The following is a 23368-nucleotide window of genomic DNA, read 5'->3' as shown; positions in this document are numbered from 1 at the left end:
AATCTAAAGTATCTTTCAAATTATTTTTTCTTGAGTTTATCTATAACACAACACATTTTCTTGAGTTTATCACACAACACATACACTACAAAAAAATCATGAAATAAAAACTAATTTTTAGAAACAAAAAATAATTAGTTGCTATAGTGACTAAATTAGACAGTAACAAAATTTTAGTTTCTAAATTAATTTATATTATTGTTAAATGGTTTCTAAATTGGTATCTAATTAACAACCAAGGTTTTTGTTGATTCTAAATTTGATAGCAATTAGTAACCAATTTAGAAATCATTTAAGAATAATATAAATTAATTTAGAAAATAAAATTTTTTTAGTCTCTAAAATAATCTCTAATTTAGTTACTATAACAACTAATTAATTTTTTTCTTTAAAAATTAATTTTTATTTCATAATTTTTGATTGAAAATGATAACTTAAGGGTAAAGGAGCGAGAGCAATGAATGCAATAGTTGAAGGCAACAAGGAAAGAGTTTGATATTTTAATCACCCTATATAGGAATGTGGAAATATGGGGTACAAAAAGCAATCACCTTAAATTTAAATTTAGTGTACTCTTTTCTCTTTAAATTCAACGGCACAAGCCGAAGCACCTTGTTAATTTTTTATTAAATATTTTTTTGAGAGTTTTTCTTTTTCCTTTTATTTCTTTTAAGTCTCGTATATTAAACATTGTCAAAGTTGAACACTAAATTTAATAGTTAAAAGTATTTTTTAATTTATTTATCAAATTGTTGATTTTAGGTTATTCACATGTATTGATCTTCTTTTTCATTTCTTTTTTCTTTTTCTTACATTTAAATTTTTTTTCTCTATCTTTCTTTTTTTGCCTTTTTCTTTCTTTTACTCCAATACCAAAATGGGGTGACACTTCGTATTTTAGATTTAGTTAAATGTGAACAAGAAGAAAACCCATGTTTAGAAGATTTTTTTTTTCTTCATATATGTTTTTTTTTTATCAGCATTTCTTCATATATGTTGGTGTTAATATGAAGAAATATTTTCTCATTGTTCTGTAAGATTGGATCTACATTAGTCTTAATGTGATTAGAATAAATTGAAAAATAAAGAAAGAAATTTTATAGTTGAAAAGAAATTTTATGTTCTTGTAGTATCATGCCTTCTATCAAACATGTTTTTTTTTCTTTCATCCATTTTACATGTTTTTTTTTCAATATCTTTTATAGCATATAGGGAGTGTTGATCACCGTTAATCGTGCTTAATATAGCTTCTTTTTTATCATGGCGATAAAGGCGATAAAAAAATTAAAGATAAAACAATTATTCAGCTAGAGTGTTTTTTTATGCTGAGTTAAACCGAAACCAAAATTCTAATATCAGAAGGCAGCCCAAATTTTTTTGAATTACTACATCGTTTTGTTTATTGAACCTTATATATTTATAAAAAAAATCGGATTACTACAAATTTTTTATTTATGATAAATTTTGAACTTGTTTTATTAATATTATTTTTTGTCTTTGTCATTATTTAATAATATGACATTAGTAGTTCAATAACGACTCACGTTATTCATAGTGCATACAACAATTGTGTTTACTTCTTTTTTTTATTGACTTGGGGAGGTAACCACTGAAACAGAGACAACATTGTTTTTAATAATATCAGTCAATGTTACAAACCAGGATAGATTTTGTCGGTTGGGAACACTGCCTCTATTAGCCACAAAGCTAAACACTTACGACAAGGAAGCTTCTGAGATGCAAATTGACAGCAATTAACTACAGCTTGTTCTTGAACATCAACAAACTCATCAAGCAGATGGCAAAGGATTCTATTGTTGATTACCTATGTAAAATCCACCTAAATTCAATGGAGTAATACACAAAATAATTATACAGAAAATTTAACTCCTTCATCGTCAGTTGAAGTTCCTTTAAAGACCACAAGCTTTCCTTTCTGTTCTAATAGTTTCAGTGCACGATTCAAAATAGTTCGATCAATTCCATGAAGATCTGCCGAATATAAGAAACAATGAGAACAAACTTCAGTCAAAATAATTGCAAAGCCCAGCAGGTAAGAAATAACTACAATATATTAAGAAAAAAGAGTATGCCAAGATTGAGGAACAATATTCCTTCTTACACACAATGAGGATGAAAGGTATGGCACACACATAACATCACAGAAAAAATAATGAAAGACATGAATTTTATTTTATTTTTATCAGCAAGACATGAATTTTATTTTATTTTATTTTTATCAGCAAGACATGAATTTACTAGATTCGACACCTTGGAACAGTCTCAAAAGTATTGCATTAGATTACATCAAATTACAGGTTTTCTGAACAAATTTACACTGTTCTCGGTTATCAAGACATGCCCCTTTGACTCCACATTTCAATACTATCAACACAGATTTGCATCACCATCAACTACCAAGACACATCGCTTGACTTCTATCAAGACTTGACATAAAGATTCCCACTTGGATTGGATCCACCATCAGTTCCAATATAATCAGTCAACAAAATCATACCATTAACTTTGATACACACAAAATAATATCACAAAGAAAAAACAGAAAATGACATGATTTCAATTATGCGTCACCTCTTGCCTTCGTCCACGAAATTGTCTCAAAAGTATTCATTATATTACATCACATTACAAGTTTTCTGGACAAACTTGAGAAACTCTTCCCACTACAAATTTTCTGGGCAACCTGAGAAACCGCCCCCATTACAAAACCAACCCCTTTTGATTTAGGGTGGTGACCGCTCTCTCTTTGTTGTGTGTACCTTCTTCATTCACATGATCTATTTATATAACAAAGGTTCATGACTTCCTTCATAAATAACACTTAGTGGACCTTATCTATCCCACCTCTTCATCTATGTCTCATTATGATAATGGGATTTTCAAGAGTCAAGATACATTCACCATCCACTTTCTTGATAATGGTTCTTGGCTTTTAACTTTCTTGTATTAAAGTTAGGAAAATTTGGATTGATTTTCACAACAATCCCTCCCCCTCTAAGCTGTATAACATTTGCAAGCAAAAACTCAGCTTTTAACACGACCAATTCCATTTTATTCACCTGGGATTAAATGATTACGTAAAATCATCTCCATTGATTTATATTTAGTATTAACCAATTATATAATTCTTTTCATTTTCCAATTACTTTTTTCCTTGTTTTTGAACTTTCTGAGATTAAAACAAAATGAAGAGGTATCATCTTCCTCTTCTCTGAATTTGTCTGCACTCCCATTCTCAAGCATATTGGTCCAAGAATGCAACAACCACAGAAACCACTCTCTCCATTCCGAACAAAAACTATACTATGATATTTCACAATATTGACTGTTACAGTTGTAATAATTCATTCATAATCAACTATAAGATCATGTAAAAACCAAAGAGTTGGACCATATCTATTGAGATATTTTAGGAAGTTTCAAATTTTATTCTTATTAGTTTTAATTCTGTATTTCTTGGTTTTAATTATGCATATTTTGTTGTATCTTGTTTTTATTTCTAGCATAACAGTCCCACAATCTGAGGGATTATGTTTATTAGAGTAGGCGCTGTTTATTTCAGGAAATACCCAACTCCTGTATGTATATATCCAATGTATGTAATGAAAAATAATAAGAAAGAATTTATTCTCTTTCAAACTTGAGAATATCAGTACAAAGTCAAAAACTTCACTGCTATTACTTTGCCAACCTTTAGAATTTACAGGTTCCAATTGAAAAAACAATCATGAAACAGAAAATTGTACCAAAATTTATCAACTGGGATTCATTTGGCATAATAAACTAGATAAGGGTTGTTCAAGCACCATATATCTTTAGATATTAGAAGACATATTATGGTGGTTTACAAGAGTTCTGATTCTGAAGGGAACAATTCTAGTTTATGAGTTTTTTTAACCTCCTTAAATAGAGGAAGCTACATCCAAGGACACTATTTTCTGATTTAACAAACATCTACAGCCGTCTAAAAACACAATTCAGACTAAGAAGACAATATGTCCTTCGTTTTGTGTTTTAAAATTTTTGTTTTTCTTTTAGTTTCAACAACTTAAAAAAATATTTAAAAATAAAAATAAAAAACCATTAAGATTCAAGTTAAATCAAAGGTTGTTATTTGTTCCGTGGTCTAAACCTTTGCTTCAGTAATATCCCTATTGGTCTGAGGTTCAAGACAAGATACTTCCTTCAATCACCAGAAAGAAACTTAAATCAAAGGTTAAGACTAAATTGAATCTAAATACAGGTATAGAAATATTTATTCAAATTTCCATATATCCCTTAACTACCAGAACCACATAAATATTCAAACTGTCCGATTCAACCAGATTGATTGGAAACAAATTGAAAAGCAACAATATTATTAAAAGATACCTACCAAAAGAACAACTATTATTAAGTCCTAGAAATATACTCAACACAAGAGACAATTTGCATTGAAGCAGCATAATCATCGAACTTGTCCCATTTCTAATTATAGCTCACTACAGGAGCGTTAACAAATTACCTGTTCCCTGAGACTCGGTCCCTGATCGTATTTCTTCAATCGTGACAACACCATCTTCCAGCCCATTGTCTTTTGCCTAATCAAATATTAAATCAAATTCAATAACAAGGTAATAAGTATTACTTGCAGGCAGTGATTATCAAACTAGAAATTTAAACTTACAAATTGTATTAAAATGTCAGCCCAATCTTGAATCCGATGCCAGAGAATAAGACATTTCCTGTGTCCTTTATCCATCCATTCTGCACGGCCTGTCAAAACAGAATACACAGTTGAGACATTTTCTCTGAGCCATTACAAGAAAATAAATCCATGGACAGAAATGAAGCATACCTTCAGAAACTAACGCAGAAAGGAAAGCTTCTCTGGCCTCATGAGTAAGAGACCCTGTAAGATGAAAAATCTGAAAACAATCATACAACAAAAGCGTGGAAACAAGAAAGACCAAATACTAAAGGAACATTAATTATGGGACTTGCTGCCAACTTCACATAAATGACACAAAAGCAGGATTTTGAGCTTACTTTCAATTACATGATTGGTAAATAGAGGAAATTCTTCTTCAAGGGCAATTACAAATGTCTTTTGTGTTTTACAATAATCCAAAATAAGCTCTTTCCAGAGTTGTATCTGCTTCTCTCTTGTGTCTCTTACTGGCTGCAAACTGAAAGGTAGAACACCGGCATAATCAACAACTAGTTAGCCAGCCTTACTATCAACATTCTTATCAATAAACACTAAGCACTGAGCAATGAATATGGCAAATAAAGAGGCAAAACAATGGAACTACACAACAATAATATAATATCACAAGCAAACCGAAAGCATATCCATTACAAGCAGTAAACACGACACAGCAACTAAAAAACAATTAAGCTTTCTTCAGATAATTAAAAAAAAAATGCAAAGCATAAAATGCAAAAGACGATGATAAAAAGGTAATTTACGTGAAGTATGGTGGGTAATTGAAGAAATGTGGCAGTTTGAACTCTCCCAATTTCTGCATCTTTCAAGTGCTTCAATGCTATACACAGAGATTAACGATCTTCTCAGATTAAACAATTTTCTGCTGATTACTTGCAGAAACATAACAAAATATCGTACCGTGCACGGGGATACTGTTGATTTCTTGGGTTGTCGGGGCAAAAACCGCGAAGGAAGCTCAACGTGGATGCGAAGTGAATAAATGAAGGCAAAGTTCAATTCTGTGAACCCTAACAAGATCACGACGGAGGAAGAAGACCACCGATGAAGAAACAAATCGGGTCGCATGAAACGACTCCGTTTCGTAGATTGTGCATGTTTGTTAAATTAAATAATTTTTTTAATGTCTTCACCAACAAAATATTAATTCGTAAATTCTAATTTGATATTATTTAATTAGAATTTAAATTTCACGAGCAAATAGATATTTATGTTGTCTTTTAAAAAAATACTTATATGGTCAACTAATATCAATATTCTAATTTAAAATTTATCATATGATAATTTGTAATTGAATTATAGTTATATTGATAGTATATTTTAACTAAGTTTTTCGATTATTACATTTATATAGTATGAATAGATTCTAATTTTTGTACAATTATACTTTAACTAATTATAGATAATTGATATATAATTTTATTTTTTATAAAAAAAATTATTATATATAAAACATTAAAATTAGAAAAAATAATATAATGCAAAGGATTTATGTGATAAGTCAGACCATTTCAACCTTTTTGACAAAATATGAGTGAGGCGTGTGAAATGTGAGCATATATATTTTGCCACCCTTAATTCTCATTATTTGTAGGAAATAAATAAAGTGAAAACAATATAAAAAATAAAAAAGTGGTGAAAGTTAGCTTTTTGCACCTCATCTAGTTCTAAAATAAATATTTATCTTATCTTATATTTATTATTGGCTATAGAATAATACCAATACTCCCATTTATTTTTAAATAAAACATCTACTCCCATCTATTCCTAATCAACGAAACCCATCTCCTTTTTTTTAATAACTTTACACTCACTTCTTTTATTTATTTTTTTAAAATAATATATTATTGAACAAAACTTTAATAAAATTAAAGAAATTGAAATTGTTTTAAAATATAAAACTTTAAGGAATTTCTATAAGCAAAAAATTTGAATGATTAAATTGTGGGAAATTACATTATTAATTTTTTTATATGAAATTAACGTTTGATAATTTTAAAATACATATTATTTTTAATGTAATTAAAATAAAGGAGTACTCATATTCCTTAATCTATCTTTATTTATTTTTCTTTCAATATATTTTTTATAGGTGATTGATGCTCTGAATATATTTTTAAAGTGGTTAAAAAATTTTGTGTGGTAGAAACAAATATGAGATATGTAAATTTTGCTAGAATCTCGATAATAGTGAATTGTTATTGGGAATTGCTTCCGGCACCATAGACAAAAATACTCTTAAAAAAATTAGGTACATATAAAATTAAATTCTGAACCCCTTTTTCGGAACACAATAATCTCTTGCAGATAAATTTTTTCAGAATGTATTATTTTCAATTCTGGATTTTGATTTTTTGTTTCCAGATTTTTATATCCGGAACACAATAATCTCTTCCAGATCTACTTTTCCAGAATGTATTATTTTCAATTCCGAATTTTCATTTCCAGAATGAAGGGTATTTTCAGAATTTTTTAAATTGTGTTGGTGCACATTCAAAAGTGTTGGGTTTAGGAAGCAATTGTCATTGTTATTTCAATAAAGGTCTTCTAAGGATCCATAATCCATTAGAATGACATCATAAGAAAATCATTAAATAGAAATCAATTTTAGATATAAAAAAATAATTAATTTATATATTGACTAAATTAGATATTATTTTAAAGATTAAAAAAAATTAAAATCTAAATAATTTCACTAGTACAAAATATTTCATTAACGACACTCTTTAAAGACGGTTTGGAGAAAACCGTTGTAAAAAACAAAGCGGTGGCAATTTTGTAATTTTTTTAACTTTTTTTACACTTTTAACGACGGTTCGCCCCAGAACCGTCGTTAAAAGTGGCCGCCGAAGATACAACGACGGTTCACTCCCAGAACCGTAGTTGAAACTAAGACATTTAAAGACGGTTCTCTAAGAACCGTCGTTAAAACCTACTATAAAACCCAAAACCCCTCTTATTCTGTTTCACTTACATCCATCCTCATACTTTCTCGCTACTTTGCCAAGAATCGTCCCACTGCACTCGACCGACCGTCCACTACTTCCTGCCGACTGCGTCATGACCGACCGCTACACCCGACCGGCCGACCTCTGTCGCGCAACCCCACCACCATCCCGACCGATCACCGTACTGCGCGACTGACTGACCCATGCCGCGTCGACCCCTGCGCGCAACCCCACCGTCGCCGCGCAACCCCACCGTCGCCGCGCGACCGATCCTGCCGCCGTGCGCACCCTAAGACTACCAAACCTGTCGCCGCGCAAACCCTAAGACGACCGACCCCTACGCCGACCGCCTGTCTTACCGAACGACCGACCACCGACCTGCCATACCGCGCACCCGCCCGCGACTGCCGACCGACCGACGCAGCTACGCACGTCCGTGACCACCGTCTTGCGACGTACACCTTGCCGCAACCGCTTGTCGTGACCGCCGATCCATTTGAGGTTAGTATATTGTAGTTAAAACCTTGGTAACTAATTATATATCAATTTAGAAACTATTTATCAATAATAAAAACTAATTTAGAAACTAATACTTTTTTTTAGTTTCTAACATAGTATTTAATATAGTCAATATAGCAACTAATTATTTTTAATATCTGAAATTAGTTTCTATTTAATAAGTTTCTAGTAGTAACATAACACTCAAGAGACGATGATGGCTTAATATTTCAAGAACAAGGTGATGTGGTTTTGACCAACAGTTATCTCCTATAATCGTATTGGAACCACGACTAATGATCGATCTCTTGAAATTCGAAATGTTAAATATCAAAATTATAAATAAATATAATAATAAATTAATAAACTTGATATTATAATTTATAAATTAAGATTATGTATTTATATTAAAATAATTGCTCTCGATAATAGTTATTTTTATTTTTATTATATAATTTATTATTGAGTGAGAATACAACGCTTTTGTTTCTAGATTTTTTTTATTTTTAATTAAGCTTTAATAAATATATTACTTTTAAATGAAACGAGGAAGATAAGATTGGGGTTTCTAAGGCTATTTCGATAATTAAAGATTTAACTTGTCTAGTGGGAAATTCGTCTAAAGCTTCAATGAAGAATGATATGTTGGACTTCAACGTGATTAAGTTTTTCGGTATTAAGACTCGTAGTGGTAAAGTTCTTCGTCCTCTTCCTATTAGATGGGAATTTCCTTCACCAGGCTGGGTCAAAATTAATACTGATGGGGCTGCTAGGGGGTATCCTAGTCTTGCTACTTGTGGAGGTATTTTTCGTGGGAGTATGGGAGAATTTATTGGTGCTTTTTCAGCGTTTCTTGAAGTTCAAACTGCTTTGGTTGCTGAGTTTTATGGAGTTATACATGCTATGGAGGAAGCTCAAAAAATAGGACTTACTAATGTCTGGCTTGAATGTGATTCTGCCTTGGTTTGTGCTGCGTTTACTGCTAGGACTAATGTTCCGTGGATGCTTCAGAATCGATGGAATACTTGTCTTAATTTTTGTGAGACAATCAGGTTTAGGGTAACTCATATTTTTCGTGAAGGGAATGCATGTGCTGATAAGTTGGCTAATTTAGGATTTATTCATAGAGAATCTTTTCATTGGTATAATAGACTCCCAGCTAGTCTGTTCTTAGAATTCTTTATGAATAAGTATAATCTACCTATGTATCGTTTGTGTTAACATATGGGTTTTGGTCTAGTCCCCCCATATTTTTGTATTTTCTTTCTTTTTTCTTTTTTTAATAATATTTTTTCATGTGATGGCAGATGATTGTTGTTACTTGAGGTGTCAGCTTAGCTGAGATGTCAAGTTGCATAGTGATGCCTAACACGAAAACTTTATAAAAAAAAAATGAAACGAGGAATATGCGCATAATTTTATTAAATTTATGGGAGAGATGAATTCCTTTTTATTAAATATATTAGAAAAGTGAATGTCTATTTAAAAATCAGAAAAGAAATGAATCCCATTTATTATTATTATTATTATTATTATTATTATTATTATTATTATTATTATTATTATTATTATTATTATTATTATTATTAGAGGGTGTATGTTTATTTTAAATTTTAAATATATAAGGAACGTAGATGTTTATTTTTAAATTAAAAATGTAAGTACCATATATGTCTTGAGAGGATATATGTGTAGTTTTCTCTAAAAACAATGGAGAAAGTGTTTTTATTTTTCAAATCAAATAAAGAAGTATAAAGAAATAGAGATTGATTTTCCATCCCTTTGTCTCTTTAGGTAGTGTTTGGTCCAAGTATCTCTCAAAAGTGAAGACAAACCTTATTAATGATTTCTCCCTTAAGAAAAATTATTCAACTAGTATCAAGGTTTCATTTTTGTCTTTAATTAGGTTTACACAGTAATAGTGATGATAAGATAAAAGGTAGGTAGGAGCTACAAAACCTAACCTAAAAACTAAAATTTATTGTTGTTTGCTACAGATAAAGCCAGAAAAGTGAAAACAAGCAAATAAAGCCTATAGAATTGGTCATTTGTTTCCTACTAGTAAACCCTAAACAGCATATATATATATATGCAACAGGTTCAATCCTGCTATCTGCAAATACAACACCCCTACCCCATCCCTTCATTGGAAGAAAACAAAAAGGAAAAAACAGAAATAAAAGTGATTCTGCTAACCAACTAAAGAACATGCTATGCAATCTACCAAAACCACATAAGAAAGTATGAGAGGTAGCAGTTGTTCCTTTTGATATATATATATATATAGCTTGTCATTACAAATTATAAAAAGTACTTGGTTTATGGGATTTAATCTTGTAATATTATGCTTAAATATACTTTAACCATTAAAAAATATTTTCTTTTAATTAATCATGAATTCTAACAAAACTAATGTGTTTTAATTCCTCATTAGAAGACTGAAAGTACATTAGTTTTTGTAATGTTTAACAAAACTAATGTGTTTTAATTCCTCATTTAAGTTTTTAAAACAACTCAATGTTGCTTTTTTACTTGACTTAAGGGTAAATCAAACATGACCTGATGTTGTAAAAAGCAAAAAACATAACATAGGATATTTATTTAGATAATGATATGTTGAGATCAGTTAAAAAATATTGTACAATAGTTGTTTTTTACTATTAAATTATCAAATAAATTTTATTCTATTATTTTTCTGATAAAACTAAAGATGTACTTAAACAATCTCACAGGCCTATCCTAAGTTAATTTAATGCATTAAAGAGAACTACTTCCTAACTCCCATCTATAATTAACAATTAAAAGTTGTGGAAAGTGGTTTAGTAAACTAAATTAATATTCCTCAGGGCCCACTCCCATGTGGGGTGAAATGTTTTCAACTTGAACTTGGAATCTATTGGTTAGGGTGAAAAAGTTAGGGTTTTCACTTCTTTTTCTCATTTTAAATTTGTTTTTTCTAACTCTAATTATCAAATAGGGTTTATACTTGGAGGTTTATCTAAACATTTATTTTGAGAAGTTTATGGTTCAAACTTTGAACATGTTATTACTTCTTTACATGATAATGAAATGTTTGGAACTCACCTTGCAATTGCATACTTAACAAAGAAAACAAAGCTTGGAATATATGCAGTCCTAAATGACTAAGAATTCACATGGTCTGTGAAACCTTTCCATGCACGTGAGTTCATAGTATATATATATATATATATACACACACACACACATTTAGTAACATTAAAAATATTATTACTAAAATATGAAAAATGTTACCAATATAATTTACTATCACTTTATAAAATATTAAGTGTACTTTATATTACTAATTACTTTTAGTAATATTTATATAAACGTTACTAAAGATTTTAGTGATATTTTTTTTAATAGAAATGCAATACTTTTTAAATGTTACTAAAATTTTATAGTAATATTATTTAATAAAAAAGTAATATTATAATTTTTTTAATGTAAGGCTGTATTTTTAAAAATAATACAAAACACTTTTAATAACATTTTTTTAGTAATAAAAACAATATTATAAACATGTTACTAATGTAAATATTTTATAACATTTAAAAAATGTTGCTAAATTGTTTATTTTAACATAAAATATTTTTAATAAATTATGTAAATAAATTTTCGTTTAATAAACAAAAATTATGTCCATTGATACTAATTTTCATCACAACCTAAACTAACAATATAAAAAATAAATAAATTTTTAAGGTTAATAGTGTAATTTAATATATTTAGTTAAATTTTAATATTTTTAAAATTAATTTAAGAAGCATAATAAAAGGAATCGATTAACTATTATAAATAATTTGTGTGTGATTTTATACCCAAAGTAACTCTAACCTTTAACTAATAAAAGTTGAAATAACTCCAATCAATAAATACACAACAATCATAATGTCTCGAAATAAAATGTTAACATTAATAATCATAACACTACAAGAAAATAATTAAATAAAAACAAATTTAAAGAATAATAATAATTAATTATCATATTAACTAAATTAAATACTAGTTTAAAAACTAAAAAATATTTAATATTTAAATTATTTTCTATTATTGATAAATAATTTTTAAATTGATAATTAAATATTAGTTTATAAACTAATTTAGATACCAATAAATTGTTTAGTCTCTAAAATAGTACTAATTTAGTTAATATAACAATTAATTATAATTTTTTTTCTAAAACTAGTTTCTGTTTTTATTAATAGTGTATATAAAATTGTAACTCATAAAAATAACAAAGACATTATTGTAATAGAGGGAAATCACAAAAATAATATATATATATATATATATATATATATATCACTTTTAATCTAGATATTAACCATGTGCCATTTGTCTATTTTTTTATTAAAAAAATTGTCTCAAGAATTTACATAATTAAATATTTCAATAAAATGAAAATCGCATAAAAAGACTAGATGTGACGATGAAAAATACAAACAATAGTCTACATTCATTTTAATTTTATGATTATAAAATAATATATTTAAATTTATGAAGTTTCAACAGCGACGTCTATGGAAAAAAAACTCTATTGTCAAAACTATTAATAGTTGTTCTTTATTTGTTGTCACCATTCTCACTACTATTAATTTAAAAAACAGAGCATGTTCAAATAGAATGAATTATATTGATTTTTATCTTGTTTTAGAATCTTGTTAACTTAATGTATACAATAAAAGAATTATATAACTCTTTCATCTTATCTTATGTTGTATTTTATTGTTCTTATCATCATCCATATTTTTACTATTTTCATCATTCAAACTCTACTAAACATTTTAATTGTCCTATGTTTGTTTATTCAACATACTTTACAATAATCATAATTTTAAATTTACCTCATTTGATTTACAAGTTATTTAGCATAAATACTAATACAGACACTGATATAACATGAACACGTAGATACGTCTAATCTCTAAAATGTATGACACGTAGACACGAATCTATATATTATATAATTATGAATTATATAAATTAACAATAAAATTTTATGTCCACATGTATGTTTCAGTTCTTTCATGATTGTTAAAAAGGATTTGTTCTTCATTTTTATAATCATAATAAAAATTTATACAATAAATTTCAGTTATTTTAGAAAATTAATGTGTTTTTTCTTTTTAAAATTGTATTAAAACTGTGTTAGAATTGTTAAAAATCTAACATGTACCGGTGAGGGTCGTACTTTTGATGACATGTCTCAGTTCCCATCACTGGGCCGAACGAGGTAAAGGCCCACGTCCGTGGGACTGTTCGACAGCACAAGTCTAATTACGCTCAATCAAGGTCTACGAAGTTAATTCGCGATTAAGAGCTAAGTAATACAGTCTTAAACGTGGTCCAACTCCTTAACCCGTCCTAATAAGAAAAGCCCATCACAGGTAATATAAATAACACATATTCCAAGAATCAGATACGTCATCATATATAGTGCTTTGAGAACCGAGTTTTGCTGACTTAAGTGTCGAAGTGCCTTTTGTAGGTACCCTCCGAGTCTAGATTATGAGAAGACCGAGAGTCAAGGCTAAGAAGGAAGAGCGAGGAGTTTGCAAAGAAAATAGCTAAAGGTCGATAGATGGAAATAGAATAATCCTCTCAATAGTTCTCTAGGCCCTAACCCTCATACGAGAACATAACAAATATTTTTTGAATTAGACACTTCACTGATATGTGTCATACAGATGTCATACGAATGTCAATATTTGATTCGTGTGTCCAACACGAATACACCATTTAAGAAACATATTTGAGTTTCATAGTTTACAAGATACAAATTGCACTCACTTATAAATTTTCCATAGTAATTCTTTTTTGCAGTTTTTTTTATGAATTATAAATATTTCTTTGACTTTGGAGAAGGCATGAGAAAGATTGAAGGAGATTAATTACATTTGAAATATTCAAAGGAGGAAAATAATAGAAAACGATGAACACTTGTGTTTTTTTTCCTATCCTCGGTTTCTCTAATTATAAATATACAAGTAAAGCGTTTATTTAGCATAAACAATGTTCGAGAAGGTTATGGAAATTAACATAATTATGCACCCTTAGTTGGAGTAAATCAATAATCACGCGTTAAATATGATGATTACGTTGAGATTAAAGTGAAAAGACTTTTACATTGTGCACTGTTACGAAGCATGGCCATAGTTCAAAGACAAGCTTTCTCAACTTTGAAGCGTGCAATATTTTTCTAAATCATCCACTTTCTAATAAAAACAAATCCACTTTCTTCCATCATTCTATACTTTAGTTTCATCATCTTTGACTTTGCTTTAGTCTAAAGAAGAAAGACACAAAAATAAATAGACTTAATCTTTTATGATTATTAATTTTGCAATTTAAATATTAAACATTGACCTTTTATACCCTTTATATATTAATATTAAACACTTTTTTAATGTATTTAGTATAAAATAGTGTATTTTTAACACATTTCACAAAAACACAGATATTCAAACTTAAAAAAATAGGAAGGACAATGTTTCATTTTAAAGAGTTTTTGCTGTAAGTGTTCGTGAGACCAAATGTTACAATTCATATGGTTAAGATACACTATTTTTATGTCAATGTTCAAATTTTTAAAAAAAATATAAAAACGACAAAGTATGCTTGGTTTTAATGATTCTGTCTATCTGTTGAATGAAGTGTTTATTACTATACTAAATGTTATATTTTAAACTTGTGATCTTGATTCAAATATCAATTTATCAAACAACTATTATTATATAAAAAATTATAGTTCACATAATTAAAATATAACTCTTTCTATTTGATAATAAAAGCATAATAATAAATCAAAATATCATAATTCAATTTAACATAGGATAGAACAAACAATTGATTCACCCTATTATTAATCCCTTGCTAATTTAGGGTTTAGCAACTTACCTTGTTGTTGAAAGTTAAAATATTTAATTTTTTTTATTATATCTTTTAAATGATAAAAACATAATAGTATAATTTATGTCATCATTTATTGTAATTATTAATTATAATAAAATTATTTACCATATAAATATAATATTTCTCATAATTTATTTAATTAAAAAAATTCCTCATTTTAACCCTAACTCGCTAAAAAAAATTTAAGATTAAGTTTAAAAATTAAATACATGATTACAATTCCTCATTTCCGTAGATTCCCTATTTTCCAATTAATTAAGCTTCTATTATATTAATTCAATTACAATTATTTCTTGAGTGTATTATAGATTTGGCATGATTTTTCAATTAATTTGTAGTTGATACATTTTGATTGGTATAAAAACATTATTTATTTATTTATATTTTTTATTGATCATGATAAGAATCCTATAAGGTTACGTGGCACAAATACTTTAATTTTGACATTGTCAAAAAATTCAAAGTTTGAAACATCAATAAATGAAGTGTGGAAAATCCAATCATACTCACACCACACACGATTTGTGACGCGTGCATCATACACGCCTACTCAAGCGTTTTAAAATTACTTATACTTAAGGGTTTTATTCTTCATATAAGGTTTAACATGTAATATTTAGTGTAAATTAGAACTGATTCTAAATAATATTTTCATATAATGTTAAAAACTACTATTAAAATTAATATTTATTATACATAATAATTTTTTAAAAATATATAATTAGTTAAAAAATATTTATGAATTAAAAGTAACCATGCTTGATTAATTTTAAAAAGTTGATTTTTTTTAATTTATAAAGAAACTTACATAAATTTGTGGATATCTTAATAGATTTGGTTAACTGAATCAGATCTAAATCTTAATCTAACTTATAGGTTGTCGTATATTATAAAAATGAGCAGAACTCCAAGAAATTGGATGAATTAAAAATTAGAATAATTTATGCTACAAAACAAGAGTTTGATGGATAAAAATATCTGTGTGATGCAATGACAGTGAGTGAGGAATAGGCGCGTGGGGAATGTAGATTCTGACAATAGCCCCACGAGTTCGTTGTCTTCCTCATCACAACACGACCAGTTTTTTTTGTTTTAATTAAGAACCAACATCATATCTTATACATTCACACATCTTCATTCAAATACTCAAATTTACTTAATTATCCCCTTTTCATTTTATAAGTATAAATCAATATTTAAGCCATGTTTATGAATTTTTATTTAGTAAATGTATAATTATTATATAAGTGGAGAGACATAAGATGGTATAATACAAGAACACATACATAGATACTGAAAATCCATTATTTTTTATTCCAATATTATTATTTTAGTAATTTTTATATTATTTAAAACTGTGACATAAGATTTTACAGAAGTCTTTAGATTGTGAAAGTGTGATTTTTGAGATAGAAGATAGAGTGAGATTATTAGCATTTGGCAATGGGGGTGGTAAGTGGGACCCAGTGATTTTTCACCCTCATCTTGTTGTGCTTCTGCTTCTACTACTTCTACTGCTTCAGCTTCTACTTCTTACTTTCTGAGCCTCACCTTTCCCTTTCTCTCTTTTCCTCCTTTCCTTCAACAATGGTGGTGGTGGCTTTTGGGAAAGCTCTGTCTTTTGGCTCTTGGAGCTCAAAAGCGAGAGCACCTTAGATTTAAAGATCGGATTCTCTTTCATTGTGTCCCTTTTCTCAGGTACATTCTCATCGTCCCTTCTTTCTCTCTCTAAGCTCTCCCCCACCTCCTTTCTCTCACTATAAAGTTTGAAAGTGATGTTTTTTTCACCTTCTCTTTTTTGGCTTTTCTTTTTATTTATCCATGCCTGAAAATTCCAGCATTTGAGTCTGTTTCTAAATTGGTTTTCTTCGGGGGGCATTTATTAGCAAGTGGTTTGACTCTAGAGAGTTTTTCAACACTCCGAAGAACATAAAACTTGTGACCCGTTCTTCCCTCTTCTTTTCCTACTAACTTCTAAGCCTGATAAAGTTGAACGGTTTACACGTTCGGTTCTTGTTTTTTTCTCTATTTTTGACTGTATATATATTTCACTTTTTCATGTGTTTTTGTCTGTTGTCATGCTGAGATAACATAAGTTGAATTTGATTTAACTTCATTTCATTTTATCTTTGTTTAGCATACTTTCCTTTTTCGTTTTTTGTAATACAAATGAAACCGTTCAACTATGAAGGCGTTCACGTTTCAACGTTTGATTGCGGCTGCTTGAAGGGCCATGCCTGTGACTCATTCTATATTTGCCAAAATAAAACTCCTAAAACCCCTTCATACTGTAACATAATTCAACCTCTTCTTTTTTCCTCAAGATATATGCTGTTTTCTATGTAGTTACAAGGATCTTGGGTCTGTTGTTTTAGTGAGTAACTTACAGTAATATCTGATGCTGAAGATTAAGGAACTTACGGTTTGAAGTTTAAGGGGCGTTTGAGTTTGTGAATACGAAGAATATGGATCAAAATAGAGGAGAGAGCTGGAGGGAATTAGTGAAGAAGATGCTTCCTCCTGGTGCTTCCATTCCTGTTGATGCTTCTAATCTTGATTACTCAATAGCCATGGAATATGTTGGTCCACCAGTTTCATATGAATTGCCAAGAGTTGAGCCTCTTGATGGAAACTCAAGAGCAATTCCCACTGCTGAGCCACTCTCTGGATCACAGAGATCAAATACCCATGTGGGGTCTATGGTGATTGAACCAATCCCTCTGCCAGTGTCTCGTATTGCCGGTGTAACAAGTTCTCCTAATCAAAGTCCGAGGGTGTCAGGAAGCTCAGATTCTGTGGTTTCTGTCTTACAAAACCCAGATCTTTCTTCCGCTTCACCTTCGGCTTCACCTGCTTCAGTACATAATCCTCCACAGCCGGTGGTTAATGAAGTGAAGAGGGCACCGGTTGTCACTTTTAATACCGTTGATAGATCTCAGAGAAAAGAGGTGGAGGTTGTGAAGCCGGTTTATTCTGAATATGTTGGAGTTTTGAAGGAAAGGAAGAAGAAGAAAATAAGAGTTTGTTATAGGTGTGGAAAAGGGAAGTGGGAAACTAAGGAGTCTTGCATAGTGTGTAATGCCAAGTATTGCAGCAACTGTGTGCTAAGGGCAATGGGATCAATGCCTGAAGGGCGCAAATGTGTAACATGCATTGGTCAACCAATTGATGAATCAAAGCGTCTGAAACTGGGTAAATATTCAAGGGTGTTGTCCCGATTGTTAAGTCCTCTAGAAGTCAAGCAAATTATGAAAGCAGAGAAAGAATGTTCTGCTAATCAGCTTCGGCCGGAGCAGCTTATCGTCAATGGGTTGCCCCTGAAGCCAGATGAGATGGCAGAACTACTTGGATGTTTGTTACCTCCACGGAAGCTGAAACCTGGTAGATATTGGTATGACAAAGAGTCTGGTCTCTGGGGAAAGGTGATGGATTCATGCTTTATTACTGAAAATATTTATGCTTCCATTTTCCCTTGTACGGATTATTATTTGTCCGTTTGGTATCGGATGGAGTATCAGAATTTATATTTTCAAATTCACAGGTTATCTGAAACTATATGTCATATTTCCATTTTTCCAAGCATTTGTAGAAGTTTTGTTTTTAAATTCATCAGGTTAACTTATCAAAGTACTATATTTCAATTGGTCATTGGATAACGGGAATTAACTTCTGTCTTTATTCATTTAATAGGAAGGAGAAAAACCTGACAGAATCATAAGTTCAAACTTGAATTTCACTGGGAAACTTAGCCTCAATGCTAGTAATGGAAACACCGAGGTTTACATGAATGGTCGAGAGATCACAAAACTTGAACTGAGGGTACTCAGGGTAAGTGTTTATCTACTAAATTTTAACCACTTATAATTACTAAAGTTATCTGCAATGCCAAAGGTGAAAGTGAAAATGAAAACACTGGGGTGTCCCACCAGATTGTTCAAGATACGAACAACTGGCTGCACCTGTTTCCCAAAGCTGAGATGATTTTGGAAATGATAAAATATTCTTACATAATACCTGAGAAAAGATTTAGCCATAAGACTTTTCTAATCTTTGGATGATCCATAAGGACAATAGTAAGATATTCACAACCAGGCTGTAAATGTGTCATGAGGATCCCTTTTAATCTTTGGATGATCCGTATCATTATCATGGGATTATGGTATTACTAGAATCAATGGATTAACCTTTTTCTTTGATTTTTCAGCTGGCAAATGTGCAGTGTCCTCGTGATACACACTTTTGGGTTTATGATGATGGTCGTTATGAGGAGGAAGGTCAAAATAATATCAGAGGAAACATTTGGGAGAAGGTACTTGCCAACTAAATATTTTTTTGTGGGAACATCTCACGCTCGTAGGAGCATGCAGAATATGAATGAAAGACCTGTTTACATTTTCCTTGACAGGCCTCAACAAGATTCATATGTGCCTTATTCTCTCTACCCTTTCCCCATGGTCAGCCTCATGGGCTAAAGGATGAAACTAGTCACTATACCACAGTACCTATTTATCTGGAACAGAAAAAAACTCAGAAGCTTCTTCTTCTTGGAATTCAAGGATCCGGTACTAGCACTATATTTAAGCAGGTATGGCTTTTATTCCAATGTTTTGACCCATGTCTGAGATAAGGAATTGAGTTGTTTCAAATCAACAGTAGCAAAGATGCATGAGAACTTGATTGATAAATTTACTTTTCTTCTAGTAATGTTTTTTCTTTCCTCCCTTCTCCCCACTTTCTTGAATTCTTTTATTGGTGGATGAAAAGGTGGGATAGAGTTGATATGAGACTGAGTAGAAGATTTTGTAATCTCTTCATTTACTCTAATGGAATTAAAATAAAAACATATTTTTGGGTCCTAGTGCTTGTTACTGATTTTCTAGTAACTTAATTCTCCTGTGGCTCTCTTGCAATTGCTGAGCAGGCCAAGTTTATGTATGGGAACAAGTTTTCCGCTGAGGAGCTGCAGGATGTCAAACTGATGATCCAGAGTAACATGTATAAATATCTTAGTATTTTACTTGACGGGAGGGAGCGCTTTGAAGAGGAGGCTGTTTCTAGAATGAATGAACAAGGTTCTCCTGGTCAAACTATGGAAACAAGTAATAATTCATTCCATGATAATTTAGTTTTCAAGTTCCCACTTCATGTGTTTGCTGTTTTTCTAACAGGAAACAGGGTATGAAAAATACATTCATTTAATACCTTATCATCAACTGCATCTAGTAGAACCTATACGCTTCATTTGTTCTTGAACCAGTTAAGCTCTCTGAATTTCTTAGGCTCCCTAACCCTGAGCGTGGATGAAGGAACTTCTGTCTCTTCTTCCTGGCTTGGTTCATTAGATTGATAGGATACAGTATTTCTAAATTTTAGTTATTTTTTTATTGAAACCTGAATTTTTTTATCATTGTTTGTGCTATATTTTGGGGAAATATAGGGTAGCTAGGTAAGTTGAGCAACTGAAATTCTGTGTGAACCTTTTTTCTTAATCTCGATTTCCAAGTACACTTTCTATGTGATCAAATTATCATTTTTCTATGAAAAGGGAAATCCAAAATTAATAAGTTTCTAGAACTATTATTTAAGAACTTAGTGCAACAGCATTTTGTGGGGATGAACAAAATTTACCTTAATACCAAAAACCTCCGTTGCTAAAAGCTAGTGAAGACATTAAATTTTAAATGTATTATATGTGGAACAGCCAATCGAATGGGGTATGACTTACTACCCCATGTTTAAATTTTTTTAAGTATACCATAATGTTACAAACTAGTTCATAAAATGTGTTGCACAATTGATAATTTTGTTAATTGTAATATTTACTTTTCTAAATAAACTGTAAAGTGTTTCTGCTTATTAAGGCAGACAGCACATCTGCTGTGGTTCTTTTTACCCCTGATTTTCCAGATATTAAATCAGACTAGTTGAATTTCTGGCTCTTGGTAGTTAACACAATGTTTGCAGAAAATACTATTTAGCTGCTGCAAATGTACTGTTTCTGAATATAGATCTGAATGAAAGTTGAATCACATAGCCAACTTTTATGTTAGTCCTGTAATGGCATCATAATGCTTCCAGTATATAACCTGATTTTGATCTCTATTCAGGTAGCAACGGTGAAGGTAATACTAGTGAATGCATCTATTCCCTCAACCCAAGGCTAAAACATTTCTCTGACTGGCTCCTGGACATTATAGCCACTGGGGATTTGGATGCCTTCTTCCCTGCGGCCACACGTGAATATGCACCATTAGTTGAAGAAGTATGGAAGGATCCTGCCATACAAGAAACCTTCAAAAGAAAAGATGAACTTCACTTTCTTCCAGAAGTTGCTGAGTACTTCTTAAGCCGGGTAATTGCATAAATGTCATCCTTGAAATTGAGCTCTTTTGTTCTGTTAAAGTTATCTGATGTTTACCAAATCTTCCCTCAGCCATCTGTTCTTTTTCCTGCCATTTTTTTACTAATTTTATGTTCTGAGAGGTGTAATATTCCCAACATTTTTTATCCGTATAACGAAATATGCTATTGGTTTGCTGATTGTGTCTTCACCTATGATCTCAGTGCAATATCGATCTTGTTTGCAATTTTTATATTAGAATTTGTTGAAAGGAAAATTGTGGACCATATGAAGGTTTTAAGCCGTGTGTACTTGGGTTTGCTTTTTAGGAGCAAAATGGAAAGGTTATAATGGAGAGGAAATAAGGGACATATTCTGACTTGTTTCCTACCCTTACTAAGCAACATGATTTTTCCTCCTCATCACCGTAGTCATCTTGAAATTATGGTCTATTTTATGTGAATATTTTTTAGTCATTATTTTTTCCTGATTATTAACATCTATAGATGCTATTATAAATTAAGTCCATTGTATATGTACGATAAGTACAAATGGTTATTACTTTGCTAGCACGGTTTGCTTTTCAGCTTCAGGAAACTTTATGGTATTAGTATGTATAGATAGATAATGTACTCTTGTTTCCTTCAGGCTGTGGAGATATCTAGTAATGAATACGAACCTTCTGAAAGGGACATAGTATATGCAGAAGGGGTCACTCAGGGAAATGGTTTGGCTTTCATGGAGTTTTCACTTGATGACCGTGTTCCAAAGTCGGACACTTATTCAGATAACCTTGATGCTCAGCTGCCACCACTGACCAAGTAAGCTATGCTCATTCTCTTTGAATTCCTGTCAAGGGATGTATAGAATATAACAACAAAGTATTGTCTCATTTAGTGAGATCAGGCACATAAATCATACATTGTCATTCAGTCAGTTAAAGAGTTCTAGTGATGTTATTTATATTTATATTTATATTTATCGTAGGATCACTGAGTGATATTTAGAATGATGTCAGAAAAGTTGTTTACTCATGACATTGTTTGATCCATGTAGCTGACTCCAACCAATTGTAACATACTTTGTTGTTGTTGTTGCGGTCACCCTTCATACACCTCACACACAAAAAGAACAGAAAGTAAACTCAGACTATAATAAACCCTTCTTTTATGTCTTAGGTATCAACTCATAAGAGTAAATGCCAAGGGCCTTAATGAGGGCTGCAAGTGGGTTGAAATGTTTGAAGACGTTCGAGCTGTGGTCTTTTGCGTTTCCCTAAGTGACTATGATCAGTTGTGGCTTTCCCCAGACAGTAATGGCAGTGGAACACTTGTTCAAAACAAGATGGTACAAAGCAAGGAGCTTTTCGAGACCATGGTAAGACACCCTTGCTTCAAAGACACCCCTTTGGTTCTGGTCCTTAACAAGTATGATATCTTTGAGGAAAAGATTAGCAGGGTGTCCCTAGATACATGTGAATGGTTCAGTGATTTTTGTCCCGTGCGTGCACACCATAATAACCAGTCACTGGCCCATCAGGCCTACTTCTATGTTGCTATGAAATTCAAGGACCTTTATGCATCCCTCACGGGGAAAAAACTCTTTGTGGCACAAGCCAGGGCAAGGGAACGAGTAACTGTTGATGAGGCATTCAAGTACATAAAAGAGGTCCTCAAATGGGATGAAGAGAAGGAGGAAAATTTCTATGGTCCACCTGAAGATTCATTTTACAGCACAACAGACATAAGCTCCTCTCCCTTTGTCAGACAAGAGTGAATGAGTGTGCATAAAAAATTTCTTATTTGGCTATTGAAAAAGGGTGGAAAATGTGACATGCTGGCCAGCTTGTGCTCTGGTATTTACATATTCTGAAATGTTAAGTGAAAGTTATTGATGGTTGTGGTAGAGTTCTTTAAA

At 30.9% G+C, this 23368-nt stretch overlaps 2 protein-coding genes across 9 annotated transcripts; one reads left to right on the top strand and one right to left on the bottom strand.

Annotated features, from left to right (window-relative positions):
* Window positions 1–1567: 1567 nt before the first annotated feature.
* On the bottom strand, window positions 1568–5845 carry VPS25 (E2F/DP family winged-helix DNA-binding domain-containing protein). Of its 4 annotated transcripts, none has more exons than XM_068612850.2 (7): window positions 5630–5845; window positions 5473–5549; window positions 5050–5189; window positions 4859–4912; window positions 4688–4776; window positions 4526–4601; window positions 1568–1992 (listed from the first exon to the last, which is right to left on the bottom strand). In XM_068612850.2, the coding sequence occupies exons 2-7, from the start codon at window positions 5529–5531 to the stop codon at window positions 1871–1873; spliced, it is 540 nt and encodes a 179-aa protein (XP_068468951.1). In that variant the 5' UTR covers window positions 5532–5549; window positions 5630–5845; the 3' UTR covers window positions 1568–1870. The 4 variants fall into 4 exon arrangements, with proteins under 4 accessions (XP_068468951.1, XP_090154608.1, XP_090154610.1 ...); XM_090298482.1 differs by having other exon boundaries at window positions 4859–4928; window positions 5630–5813; XM_090298484.1 differs by lacking the exon at window positions 5473–5549 and having other exon boundaries at window positions 4859–4928; window positions 5630–5813.
* Window positions 5846–16209: 10364 nt separating this feature from the next.
* Window positions 16210–23368, top strand: LOC137811204 (extra-large guanine nucleotide-binding protein 3). 5 transcript variants are annotated; one of them, XM_068612845.2, is made up of 9 exons: window positions 16210–16809; window positions 17458–18533; window positions 18802–18939; window positions 19316–19420; window positions 19517–19696; window positions 20033–20210; window positions 21219–21463; window positions 22100–22272; window positions 22630–23368. In XM_068612845.2, the coding sequence occupies exons 2-9, from the start codon at window positions 17577–17579 to the stop codon at window positions 23225–23227; spliced, it is 2574 nt and encodes an 857-aa protein (XP_068468946.2). In that variant the 5' UTR covers window positions 16210–16809; window positions 17458–17576; the 3' UTR covers window positions 23228–23368. The 5 variants fall into 5 exon arrangements, with proteins under 5 accessions (XP_068468946.2, XP_068468947.2, XP_090154606.1 ...); XM_068612846.2 differs by having other exon boundaries at window positions 16490–16809; window positions 17487–18533; XM_090298480.1 differs by having other exon boundaries at window positions 16625–16809; window positions 17548–18533.

The sequence above is a fragment of the Phaseolus vulgaris genome, chromosome 2 (genome assembly GCF_051622355.1).
Source record: "Phaseolus vulgaris cultivar YP4 chromosome 2, ASM5162235v1, whole genome shotgun sequence".
In the NCBI taxonomy this organism is placed as follows: domain Eukaryota; kingdom Viridiplantae; phylum Streptophyta; class Magnoliopsida; order Fabales; family Fabaceae; genus Phaseolus; species Phaseolus vulgaris.
Note: the sequence above shows the minus strand (reverse complement) of the source record. Positions and strands in the feature narration are given on the sequence as shown.

Excerpts from the sequence above, each read along its gene's own strand:
- VPS25 (XM_068612850.2), bottom strand. The coding sequence starts at position 5,531 with ATGCAGAAATTGGGAGAGTTCAAACTGCCACATTTCTTCAATTACCCA. Across the intron at positions 4,913-5,049 it reads TACCAATCATGTAATTGAAA|GGTCTCTTACTCATGAGGCC; the intron begins GTAAGCTCAAAA and ends TTCATCTTACAG. Across the intron at positions 1,993-4,525 it reads GACCGAGTCTCAGGGAACAG|ATCTTCATGGAATTGATCGA; the intron begins GTAATTTGTTAA and ends TATATTCGGCAG.
- LOC137811204 (XM_068612845.2), top strand. The coding sequence starts at position 17,577 with ATGGATCAAAATAGAGGAGAGAGCTGGAGGGAATTAGTGAAGAAGATG. Across the intron at positions 19,421-19,516 it reads GAGGAAACATTTGGGAGAAG|GCCTCAACAAGATTCATATG; the intron begins GTACTTGCCAAC and ends TTTCCTTGACAG. Across the intron at positions 19,697-20,032 it reads CTAGCACTATATTTAAGCAG|GCCAAGTTTATGTATGGGAA; the intron begins GTATGGCTTTTA and ends ATTGCTGAGCAG.